The following is a 12,433-nucleotide window of genomic DNA, read 5'->3' as shown; positions in this document are numbered from 1 at the left end:
TGTCATGGTGCAGTGCATTCTTGTCAAGAGGCTGAATCAAGGGGTAGTCAGTTCTTCATTGCAGTACAGATGCCTCTTCCCACCTAATCCATAGGCATCTGTGGCAGGAGAATTCTGGAAAGTCTCATATGCTCTCTTTTGCATGATAAATTTCTCAGCTGAAAACACCAGAACTTTACCATGGATACTATATGAGCAAGACTAATATTTAAAATTATGCTAAAAGTAAATTAACTTTATTTAGATATTAATGAGAATGACTTCTGTTTTGAAAGAAATCAAACATCCCATTTGAATGCTAACCAAACTGCACAGACATTTTCTTTACGCGTGTATCACCATTACTGTAATCTTGATTAAACGCACAATTTAAAACTGCTGCCATCCTTTAGAAAGCACAACTTTAGCAGAATATTTGTATGTGATTTTATGGGTAACAAAGCAAATTCACATTAAAATGACTCATTTAATCTTCATGCTCACTACATGAGTAAGATATTGTTATTTAGTTTTTATCAGATGGTAAATTGAGACTTTTAAAAGTTGAGAAATGTTCCCATGTTCTCAAAGTTAGTAGTTGAAAAAATTGGGTCTCAGGCCCCAGGCTTTTTTTTTTTTTTTTTTTTAGTTAAAAATGTATATATATTTGGCTGGGCATGGTGGCTCGTGCCTGTAATCCCAGCACTTCGGGAGGCTGAGGAGGGTGGATCACTTGAGGCCAGAAGTTCGAGACTAGCCTGGCCAATGTTGTGAAACCCTATCTCTACTAAAAATAGAAAAATTAGCCAGGCATAGCGGCGGCTCACCTGTAATCCCAGCTACTTGGGTGACTGAGGCACAAGAATCGTCTGAACCCAGGAGGCAGAGGTTGCAGCGAGATCGTGCCACTGCACTCTAGCCTAGGTGACAGAGCAAGACTCTGTCAAATATATATATATGTGTATACATATATATATATTCATATGTGTGTATATATATATATTCACATTAAGAAGTATTACATAAGAAAAATAGTGTAAAAATATGCACAATAAAATAGAATGAAAACAAAAAATAAAAAGATAGCATAATACATGTTTGCGCTAACTATTTTCTAGTTTAATTAATTAATTATTTATTTTTTGAGAGGGAGTCTCGCTCTGTCACCCTGGCTGGAGTGCAGCAGTGCGATCTCAGCTCGCTGCAACTTCTGCCTCTCAGGTTCAAGCGATTCTCCTGCCTCAGCATCTCCAGTAGCTAGGATTACAGGTATGTGCCACCACACTCAGCTAATTTGTGTATTTTTAGTAGAGACAAGGTTTCACCATGTTGGCCAGGCTGGTCTCAAACTCCTGACCTCAAGTGATCCACCTGCCTCAGCCTCCCAAAGTGCTGGGATTACAGGCATGAGCCACTGCACCCAGCCCTTCTCGTATATTTTAATATGGAGAATATTTTTTCTTCTGTACAGAAAACAAGTCAATTGTCAAAATAGTCTCATTTAAAATTTATACAAAGCTTGATTGAAAATTCATATAAAACTTGTCCTTGCTTACAAGGATAAAGTTTGTCTAAGCACTCATTTTTCAGACATGCAAAAGCTACAAAACTGTCACTAATTAAAATCCACTTCTTTCTGTGCTGTGGAAGCTCCCCTACTGATAGGCATGACTTGTGAATTACATATTTAAATTACTATTATTTCTGAGTCTTTCTGTTATTTGTTAATACACAATGTATCCATTAAAATATTAACATATGCTTACATGCATTTTTTTTAAATACTTGTAAATCAGTCACTACTTTAGTTAACTTCTCTTTAAAACCAAAAGAAGAGCTGTTACATCCAATCATGCTTCAGCGGAAGATCTAACATTACCAAATGATAAGGATCATTAATCATATAAGATCAAAAAAGCCATATTGAAGAAAACCCACAAATGTAAAAAGTTTACAGTTCTGAAGGTTACAAAACTGAATTGAATTTGAGATAAATTGAATTATTGCATTAAAGAAATTCTAATGTCTAAAGTTATCCCAATGTTACCAATACACTAACACAAGAAAACAAAGCCAAACCCTTTTTATTAACGAGATTATGAAACATGAGCAACTACTTCAAGGCTATCATTCCAATTTAAAATTTATTGTATATTTGAAAATAACTGAAAGAGTATAATTGGAACACTTTGGGAGGCCAAGGCAGGCGGATCACCTGAGGGTCGGGAGTTTGAGACCAGCCTGACCAACATGGAGAAACCCCGTCTCTACTAAAATACAAAATTAGCTGGGCCTGGTGGCGCATGCCTGTAATCCCAGCTGCTCGGGAGGCGGAGGAAGGAGAATGGCTTGGACCCGGGAGGCAGAGGTTGGGGTGAGCCGAGATCGCGCCATTGCCCTCCAGCCTGGGCAACAAGAGTGAAACTCCATCTCAAAAAAAAGAAAAAGAGGATAATTGGAATGTTTATAACACAGACTTGATCAATGCTTGAGGTGGTGGGTACCCAGTTACCCCGATGTGACTATTACCCATTGTATGCCTACATCAAAATATCTCATGCACCCTAGAAATATATATACCTACTATGTACCCATAAAAATAACATATAAAACATTGAAAATAATAAAAACAAAAGAATGGAGATTGTCAAGCCCAGACCTTCGACTCCAGACACCATTACATGTTCCAGGACAATGGTGCATAGAACAATTCTCACCTATTCTCTTCTTCAACTGCTCTCAAGTCCTTGGGCTTCAAAACTTTGCCCCTGTGATATTAATTCCACCTGAGCCATTGAAGGTATTGGCAAATTTGAATCTAGGATGATATCTGATTTTTCTCCTTTTCAGAAACTTTACCGTGAGGGCTGGGATGAAATGAAGGCAGGCTGTGATGTCCGGCTGGATGCCATCCCCATCCAGGCTGCCAAGGCCTCCAGGGAGATTGCCAGTGACGTGAGTGGCCTTTTTTAACTTCTCAGTTTTTTTTCAGCCAATGCCCTAGGTGCATCAAGAGGACATGCTGTGACCCATCTGCTTTATTTTTGCATCTCCAGTATAAATATAAGCTTGACCATGAGAAGCAGAAGGGACACTACGTGGGCACCCTCACAGCCAGGGATGACAACAAGATCCGCTGGGCCCTCATAGCTGACAAGCTCCAGAATGAACGAGAGTACCGTCTGGACTGGGCCAAATGGAAGGCCAAGATCCAGAGCCCCGCGGACATGCTTTCCATCCTGCACTCTAAAAATTCCCAGGCTCTGGTCAGTGACGTGGATTACCGCAATTACCTGCACCAGTGGACCTGCATGCCCGACCAGAACGATGTGATTCAGGCCAAGAAGGCCTACGAACTACAGAGCGATGTGAGTGGGCTGCATTTGGGAATGAACTCTTCTCAGTTTGCCATGAATCCCAGAGAGTTTATGACACTAAACCCTTTTGTCATCATTTTACAACTTCATAACACTAAGAATTTAATATTAGTGAGACCTTATAGTATGGTATCAAAATAGCCAAATCCAATAAGGACCTAGACTTTATATCAAGAAATAAATGGTAGTATGAATACAGGTCTTAATTGTATCAGATTAAAGAAAACTGAAAATATTCTTTCTATAGAATTTAGATATCAATAGAAGCTTATATCCAGTAAAATATTAGCAGCCCATGGACAGGATGTAGGCACAGACATGCTTTTTTAATTGATACAGTGTTTAGAAATTTTGAACTAAGTTGCCAAGATTTTGAAATCCAAATTTTTTGTGTACAAATGTCGAATTTCCCATTTCTCTTGGAAGTTCTGATGGACGCAGCTCTGAATTATCCCTTAGTAACAATAACCAGAACGGAATCAAGGATAACCCCTTTTAAATAAAAATATATGCTATAGTTTGTCACACTGCCTGGCCACCTAATTAATTTTCTGACATTACCTGCATGGCTGCTTGAGTATGCCTTCCTTGGCTTATCTAGCATTTACATTGTATTTCTTCATCACACTAATGGATAGCCTAACTAGGACTACATGACCAGGGTTGCTGAACTCATGCTGGCCTTGTTTTCACAGAATGTTTACAAGGCTGACTTGGAATGGTTGCGTGGAATTGGGTGGATGCCAAATGACTCCGTGTCCGTCAATCACGCCAAACATGCCGCGGATATCTTCAGTGAGGTATTCCAAGATTTTACCCTGACATTCAGTACATTTCCCAAGAAAGTGACAAAATGCACAAACTAAAATATAGTCATCTAGTATCAGCAGTCTTAACCATTTCAATGGCTGTGATTTAAACTGGATATATGTATTTTTGAAAATGTACTGTCTCTATCACATTATGGGACCACATCCATAATATAATATCCAGGACATTCACTGATGCTTGGCATTGTATAAATGGAAAAATCTTTTTGTCAGCAATAGCAATATACTTGGGAAACGTTTGTCCCATTGGAAAAATGTGCATTGCGATACACATAATGACACATTATATAATTTTGAAAGCTAAGCAAACTTCCTACTTTAAAATCTGTGGGAGGCATAAGAAGCTGATGCATTTGTTTAAAAAATAAAATGCTAAAAAGAAAGCCAAATTCCCAAGAAGACGCCATTCAAATATGGCACTGTATGTTTCTAGTAGAGGAGGACCCTAAATTTAGTGTATCTTTCTCAGTTCACACACGTCCAGGAATTACAACTATCTAAAAGATGCTTTCTTTCCCACAGAAAAAATATCGCACAAAAATAGAAACTCTCAACTTTACGCCTGTGGATGACAGAGTTGATTATGTGACAGCGAAACAAAGTGGCGAGATCCTCGATGATGTAAGTATATGGCTGTTTTATAATCTCACTATCAGGCAGATATCACTTCCAAAGCTTTTCCATCTACTTACACTCAACATGCAATCATCTGAAATATAGATTTTAATCATTAAAATGATGGATGCTAACAATTGCTTGGACAACATGATGTTTTCTTAATAAGTAACTTCCCCCTTGCCTGTCATTTTTTTTTTTAGATTAAATACCGAAAAGACTGGAATGACACCAAATCCAAGTACACCCTCACAGAAACTCCCCTGCTGCACACTGCCCAGGAGGCTGCCAGGATACTGGACCAGGTATGGGTTTCACCCAGATGTGTGGTATTTGTGTACGAGTGGAGGGCCTTAATGGAATTGTAGGATAATTATGTACACAACTTACCCCTCCCTTCTGACTCATTTTAACCCTTTATTGTGGCTCTGTCTTTCAGTATCTCTACAAGGAAGGCTGGGAGAGACAAAAAGCCACAGGTTACATTTTGCCTCCAGATGCTGTGCCATTTGTTCATGCCCATCACTCCAGTGATGTACAGAGTGAGGTAATATATCCTGATGGGAGTGCATTTTGCAAAAGTGGGACCTTGCTCCCAGGGATTCCAGTTACGCTGAAGGCAGAGAAAGCACCTTCAAGGTGTTCCGTTTCAGTGTGGCAGGCCTGGCCAGGCTCGGTGATGGTTGGAGCACCTGCTCCCTTTTTGATCTTTTCTTCCATAGGCTTTGGTCTTTCTTCTTTCTTCACCACCTCCGCGCCGCCCCCCCCCCCCCCACCCCCTTGGCTTCTTTAAAAGCAATTGTTCAAATTATTTACTTTTTCTTATATTCTCTGCCCTCCCTAAAATCTTTAGGCCTTCGAATAAAAATACTGCCAGAATCAGAGAATAAGTATATGTTTTTTCTCTATTTTTATTTTTTAAAATTTATTTTTATCATTTTTAGGGCGATCTCCGCAGAATATTTTTCTATTTTTAAATAGGTGTTTCTTCACATGGATTTATTTCAATGCTTTTTATTATTTGTTCTCAGAGCTGGGGGTGGGTATCAAACAAAAATCTGGGGGGCTGAATTTGCCGATATCCCTTAGTAGATGGTCAAGCCCCCTCTGCCTTGTGTGCTTGTCAAAACTGATGGAATTTACATTCCTCTTCTCACCAGCTGAAATACAGAGCTGACCATGTGAAGCAAAAAGGTCATTATGTTGGTGTCCCGACGATGAGAGATGATCCTAAGCTGGTTTGGTTTGAGCATGCAGGCCAGATTCAGAATGAGAGACTATACAAAGAGGACTATCACAAAACAAAGGCCAAAATCAATATACCTGCTGATATGAAGTCAGTCTTGGCCGCCAAGGAGGGGCAGACCCTTGTCAGTGATATTGACTACCGTAATTACTTGCACCAATGGACGTGTCATCCTGACCAGAATGATGTTATTCAGGCAAGAAAGGCCTATGACCTACAGAGCGATGTAAGTGATTTTTGTTTCTTCATTATCTAGAAACTCATGGTACGCTCTGAGAATGAGGAGCAACATCCCAGATCCACAAGTGCTTGAAATTTGAGGCCACAGATAATTTGTTCCCGAAGGGAATTGAGGCTGGATATGAAGTAGAGAAAGATCAGGAGCAGTGATGGATTGATTGGTTTGCCTACTGACTGCATTTCTGAATAACTTTCAATCAATTTTTTTTAAAATCTGCTTTTGTACCATTTTGGCCATCAGCAACTCCTCACTCACATTCACATGGAAGAGTATCAGTTGATTGAAAATAATAATTGGCTTGGGTGGGAATTGAGAATGAGGTCAGGTTTTGACAATATTAGGTGATAAGCATAGTTAAAGACCTAAGCATGCCCTATTCCTGCTTTGCCAAGCATCCCATTCCTCGAGGCATTTATGAAGTTGTTCCCAAAGCAAAAGAGAAATGAAATACTGATTAAGTTGCACGAGGGCCCAGTATGCCTCATGCAGAGCTTTGGTAAAGCTAGGATAGAGAATAAGACATAATCTACCTCCCACTGATGCCTGAATCAAGATCTCTACCTGCCACCAGCCTTCAGTATGTGCAGAATAGTAACTTGATGCATCATCTTAGTTGCTTAGGTGCCCAGAGAAGCTAATGCTACCTGGGTCTTCTCATCATTAACAAAAGGGAACCTGGAAGTCAAAGACTGCTGCAGCAAAGATGTTGAACTTGAACATCCAACCTCACTGGTTGCTGCAGCAAAATGGCCGTTGTGGAACTTTAATCAGAATAGCAACTCCTCTTATTTTCATGTCAAGTAGGCTGGGAGAATCCAGGTGCTTGAAGGCGTAAGGGCAAGAATAGGTTTGGCTGGGACCCAGGGGATGACTCCCCCTGCCCAATACATGAACATTTACTTGTGTAGTTTCCCTCATTTAGTCTAAATGCCCCCACATACTTCTACGTGACTAAATGTACCAAATCCATCTAAAAGTACAACCTCCTTGGTAAGCCTTTTCTTATGACAATAGCAGAAAATAACAGCCCCTTCCCCTCAACTCCAATAGCATTTGAGCACTTGATCTAATAGCACTTCTTGCTTTATAAATGACTTATCTCGACTCCTAGACTCCTTTATACTTACTCATCAAAGCACCAAGCATAGTGCCTCATGCACAGTAATAGCCTCAAGAAATATTGCTCAGGTGAAATCACAATTGAATGAATGAGACAACTACTAGAGAGAAATCCTTTAAAAGCTTTTGAAAAAATTGTAACCTGCCCTCTGTAAGCCTGTGTCTCAGTCATTTATTCCCCTATTATACCTCTCTTCCTGCTCTCAGAATATCTACAAAGCTGACCTAGAGTGGCTCCGAGGCATTGGCTGGATCCCCCTGGATTCTGTGGACCATGTGAGGGTTACTAAGAACCAGGAAATGATGAATCAGGTATGCAAAGCCTGTTCTCCTTCTAACCTAATGCCTGCCCTCCTACCTGCCATGTGTAGGTAGATAACCTGTGGTGGTGGAACTGTCTTAATTGTCTCCATTTCTTTACAGATCAAATATAAGAAAAATGCCCTTGACAACTATCCTAACTTTACAAGTGTGGTGGATCCTCCAGAGATTGTTTTAGCCAAGATTAATTCTGTCAATCAAAGTGATGTAAGTTTGCTTTGTGCAGGCTGAAGTGCACAGACTGGGCAGTAAATTATCTATCATTGGGTGGATCAGCTTAACTTTAGATAATTGCTTGTAAAAAAAATTGGGAGGTGGTAAATTCTAAGATCATCTTTGGAGGGTATGTCTTAAAAGTCACTAGCAGGTGATAAATTGTATTCACTTTTAGGTATTTATATTCCTATCCAAATTATTCTATTGTTTTAGCTAAAATGGACTAAAATTCAACCAGTTGGTTAGTTTTAATCTCTAAATGTGGACTGATTATGTTTCTAGGTAATCTTATAAAAATGTAATATACACTTATAGTAATAAAAGATTTGGTTTTCTCTCCTTAGGTAAAATATAAAGAAACATTTAATAAAGCAAAGGGCAAGTACACGTTTTCACCAGACACACCACATATCTCCCACTCCAGAGACATGGGAAAACTCTACAGCACTGTGAGTTCTCTTTCATGTAATAACCACTCAGTTTCTAATTTGAAGGTCTTGTTGCATTCATATGCTTGGCTGATTTTGTCAACTGCTGAACTTATAAGGCAACCTATTATTTATTTTCCCATTGCACTTAGTCTTGTGTATTAGAAGTAGCATGGTATTCAAGGCAAATAGTACTTATTCGGCTGGTGTTTTTGAGCTCCTGTGATGTGCCAGGATCTGTAGGAGGCAATGAGAGGCTAAAGCTCAATGAGACAAGCCTTCAGGAGCTCAGGCAAGTGAGGGAACAGACTTAAATTGATAGAATAATAATATAACAAGTGCTCTGGATGCACATAGAATTGAGCACCTACCAATAGGGAAAAGGGAGGAAAGTCTGGTCCCTCTTTAGTAATCATGCATCAGCATCTCTAGCCAACAAGAGGAAAACTTGCTCTCCAAAATTTCATTCAGTTAATTTAAAGGAGGCCGATGGTGCGCACGCGTGGCCTGGGAAAGGATCTTTGCCAGTTCTCTCCCTGTGTGCAAATTTCTTGTCACTTTTACTAGGACCACAGATATAGTCAACTCTTATAAAATGCCTAGAGTCAGCTGAGCATGGTGGCTCATGCCTGTAATCCCAGCACTTTGGGAGGGTGAGGCAGGTGGATCACCTGAGGTTAGGATTCGAGACCAGCTTGGCCAACATGGTGAAACCCCGTCTCTATGAAAAATACAGAAATTAGCCAGGTGTGGTGGTGCATGCCTGTAATCCCAGCTACTCAGGAGGCTGAGACAGGAGAATCTCTTGAACCCAGGAGGCGGAGGTTGCAGTGAGCCAAGATCACGCCATTGCACTCCAGGCTGGGTGACAGCAAGATTCCGTCTCGAAAAACATAAAAATAAAATAAAATGCCTAGAGTCTGTAAGTTTAATTTGCAATAAACCAAATAACTGCCCTGTTCTAGGTAGACACACTAACGGCTATAGATAAAGATTTTAGCCTTGCCTTGAACATAACATGTTTCGCCTTAATTTGACCAGCTCTTTTAGTGGTATCTGAAAGAAGTTGAAAGCAAACTTTCAACTTCTTTTTGTTGCCATGTATTTCTTTGTTCTAGATACTGTATAAAGGGGCATGGGAGGGCACCAAGGCCTATGGCTACACCCTGGATGAGCGCTACATTCCCATTGTTGGAGCCAAGCATGCTGATCTGGTGAACAGTGAGGTCAGTATGACCTTTTCCTCTCCTAAGTTTGAGAGTCTTTACTGGGGATCAAGGGGCTGGTTAGGAAACTCCAGCGATTCTCAATGTTGAACCCACTTTACAGCTTAAATACAAAGAGACATATGAGAAGCAGAAAGGTCACTACTTGGCTGGAAAAGTGATCGGTGAATTCCCTGGTGTAGTTCACTGTCTGGATTTCCAACAGATGAGGAGTGCGGTAAGTAAATGTCCACTTTAACACGGGATTTGTGCCCCGTAAGTGTGCTGTCGTGTCTGCATATTTATAACTTGCCCTTTGGTTCAGGTTAGCTGGGAAATGGAGTAGTAACGTAAAGTCCTTCCTGCCAGTCAGCCTGTGGACTCTTAATGGCTGTGTGCTTCCTCCATGCCACTTTCTCCCTGACTATTAAACACTGTGACTGCTTTGTGTTAAGTAAAGGAAAAAGCATCAGGGTCACTATTTACCCTGTGTTATAAAAGGATGGGAAATTTCAGGCCTGGTGCAATGGCTCACGCCTGTAATCCCAGCACTTTGGGAGGCCAAGGCAGGCGGATCACCAGAGGTCAGGAGTTTGAGACTGGCCTGGCCAACATGGTGAAACCTCATCTCTACTAAAAATACAAAAATTAGCTGGGCATGGTGGCGCATGCCTGTAATTCCAGTTACTCGGGATGCTGAGGCATGAGAATTGTTTGAACCCAGGAGGCAGCGGTTGCAGTGAGTGGAGATCACACCATTGTAATCCAGTCTGGGCAACAGAGCAGGACACCATCTCAAAAATAAAAAATAAAATAAAAGGATGGGAAATTTCAAAAGAAGAAGAATATCTTAAAGTACGATTTTTTTAACCTTAGTTTATTCTAGAGATACTGATCTAAATGGGAAATAAGGATCTAAAAGAGATTGATCTGAATAATTTACATTTAAATCCCTTTCTTATTTTTGTCTTTAAAACATGTTAGTTGAACTACAGAAAACATTATGAGGATACCAAAGCAAATGTTCATATCCCCAATGACATGATGAATCATGTGCTGGCTAAAAAGTGCCAGTACATCCTCAGTGACCTGGAGTATCGACACTATTTCCACCAGTGGACGTCTCTTCCGGAAGAACCCAATGTTATACGTGTCCGAAACGCCCAGGAGATCTTGAGTGATGTATGATGTCCTTTCTGAAGTTTGACTTAGCTACAGTTTCCATGACTCTGTCTTGGCTACCCCCCAATCCTGGCTGCCATGCTCCCGTTGTCCCTGTATTCATAAATCTTGCTGCTTCTCAACACGAAGTGGCATAAGTAACCACTTTTTGGTATAAGAATACACCCTAAGCCATAGGACACATATGTTAAATATTTAATTGGTTTAACACTAAACTCAGACTATGATATTGCTCTCAAGCTTCTTTAGACTTGGGAATTAAAGACCTTCCAGCTGGTGAGAGGCCTACCCTATGTCTTCTAAGCAAGAAGCACAGCCAACAGCTGACAGGAAATTATCAAATGCTCAATTGTAAATTCAGAATACCTTCCACATTTCATTGTTCTCTCTTTCTTACAGAATGTGTATAAAGATGACCTGAATTGGTTGAAAGGCATTGGTTGCTATGTTTGGGATACACCCCAAATCCTCCATGCCAAGAAATCATATGACCTGCAGAGTCAGGTGAGCCACCTTCCTAGAAGGACTGACTCTCCATGGGTCATCAGAATCCATGGTAGTGTCAGTGGGTTCATGGGCAGGCTGAGAAAGCTGCTGTAGCAGTGTAGGCTCTAACTGACCAAAGCCCCTCCTCTCCCAAGCAAAGCTCTTCTAGTGGCCTGCTCTGGGGTTGGATCTTCCCAGTCTGAATCTCTCCTTTGGTTTAAGGCAGTGCACATTCATAACAAAAGTTTATCTGGGAGGTGTTTCATAGTGAACGACTCTCAAGCATCTATACCTTAGTTGATCAAGTTAACTTGCAGAGAGTAGGAGGTAGAAGCATCCTTTGATTACAGGTAGACAAGTTTTGGAGGAAAAAAATCAGTATCTGGAAAACTTTTCAGCATGTGGTTCAGCTCTAATGGGGCAGTTGTAATAGAATGTTGAAAGTAAGGGGCTGCTGTCAGGGATGGAGGATAGGCATGGAAAAGGCAACAAAATGGCCAAAATCTCCATCCCAGTCTTGGTCAAGAGAAACTATTCATTCTGGCAGCCATACAAAGTCTGCAGGACTCTAGAATGACAGCCTGTTTGTTAGGATTAAAGGAGAAATCCAGAAATAAAGGCACATCTAAGTTGGCACATGCAGCTAAAACTGATGTTACCATTTGTGGTGACTTTTGTTTTTCTTCACAGCTACAATATACAGCAGCCGGTAAAGAAAATCTACAAAACTATAATCTGGTCACAGACACACCCGTCTATGTGACTGCTGTTCAGAGTGGTATTAATGCCAGCGAGGTGCGTCTTCCTGTACTCCTCTTCCAAGGACAAACTATTTCTTGTCTTTATGTATTTTTGAACAACAGAGGTAAATAACATATTGTTGTTTGTCTATAGGTGAAATATAAAGAAAATTATCATCAGAATAAGGACAAATACACAACAGTTCTGGAAACAGTGGATTATGACAGAACCAGAAACCTGAAGAATCTTTACAGCAGTGTGAGTTGAGTTTTTTCCCCTTCCTATATATGAGCCACCTTTCCCCCTTCTAAGACAGTAAGAGAATAAATGGGATGGACACTCTATCACCAAAGGCTTTTCTATGGTTTGTTTCCTGGACCTTCAATCCTACTTTACCTTATAAAATTCTAGTAGGTACAATTAAATAAGCCCCACCTTAAAAGGAGT

The 12,433-nt window shown here is 40.5% G+C and overlaps 1 protein-coding gene across 25 annotated transcripts in view; it reads left to right on the top strand.

Annotated features, from left to right (window-relative positions):
• NEB (nebulin) overlaps positions 1 to 12,433 on the top strand; it is a 232,162-nt gene that overhangs the window by 142,633 nt on the left and 77,096 nt on the right. For all 25 annotated transcript variants that reach the window (XM_030916035.1, XM_030916012.1, XM_030916034.1 and 22 more), the window contains 16 exons: positions 2,830 to 2,934; positions 3,036 to 3,347; positions 4,052 to 4,156; positions 4,709 to 4,807; positions 5,005 to 5,106; positions 5,241 to 5,348; positions 5,962 to 6,273; positions 7,615 to 7,719; positions 7,831 to 7,935; positions 8,289 to 8,393; positions 9,491 to 9,598; positions 9,702 to 9,815; positions 10,562 to 10,759; positions 11,159 to 11,263; positions 11,936 to 12,040; positions 12,140 to 12,244. In XM_030916035.1, coding sequence (XP_030771895.1) covers positions 2,830 to 2,934; positions 3,036 to 3,347; positions 4,052 to 4,156; positions 4,709 to 4,807; positions 5,005 to 5,106; positions 5,241 to 5,348; positions 5,962 to 6,273; positions 7,615 to 7,719; positions 7,831 to 7,935; positions 8,289 to 8,393; positions 9,491 to 9,598; positions 9,702 to 9,815; positions 10,562 to 10,759; positions 11,159 to 11,263; positions 11,936 to 12,040; positions 12,140 to 12,244 — 2,193 coding nt within the window. The remainder of the gene's footprint in view (positions 1 to 2,829; positions 2,935 to 3,035; positions 3,348 to 4,051; positions 4,157 to 4,708; positions 4,808 to 5,004; positions 5,107 to 5,240; positions 5,349 to 5,961; positions 6,274 to 7,614; positions 7,720 to 7,830; positions 7,936 to 8,288; positions 8,394 to 9,490; positions 9,599 to 9,701; positions 9,816 to 10,561; positions 10,760 to 11,158; positions 11,264 to 11,935; positions 12,041 to 12,139; positions 12,245 to 12,433) is intronic.

Source organism: Rhinopithecus roxellana, chromosome 14, assembly GCF_007565055.1.
Source record: "Rhinopithecus roxellana isolate Shanxi Qingling chromosome 14, ASM756505v1, whole genome shotgun sequence".
NCBI lineage: Eukaryota > Metazoa > Chordata > Mammalia > Primates > Cercopithecidae > Rhinopithecus > Rhinopithecus roxellana.
Note: the sequence above shows the minus strand (reverse complement) of the source record. Positions and strands in the feature narration are given on the sequence as shown.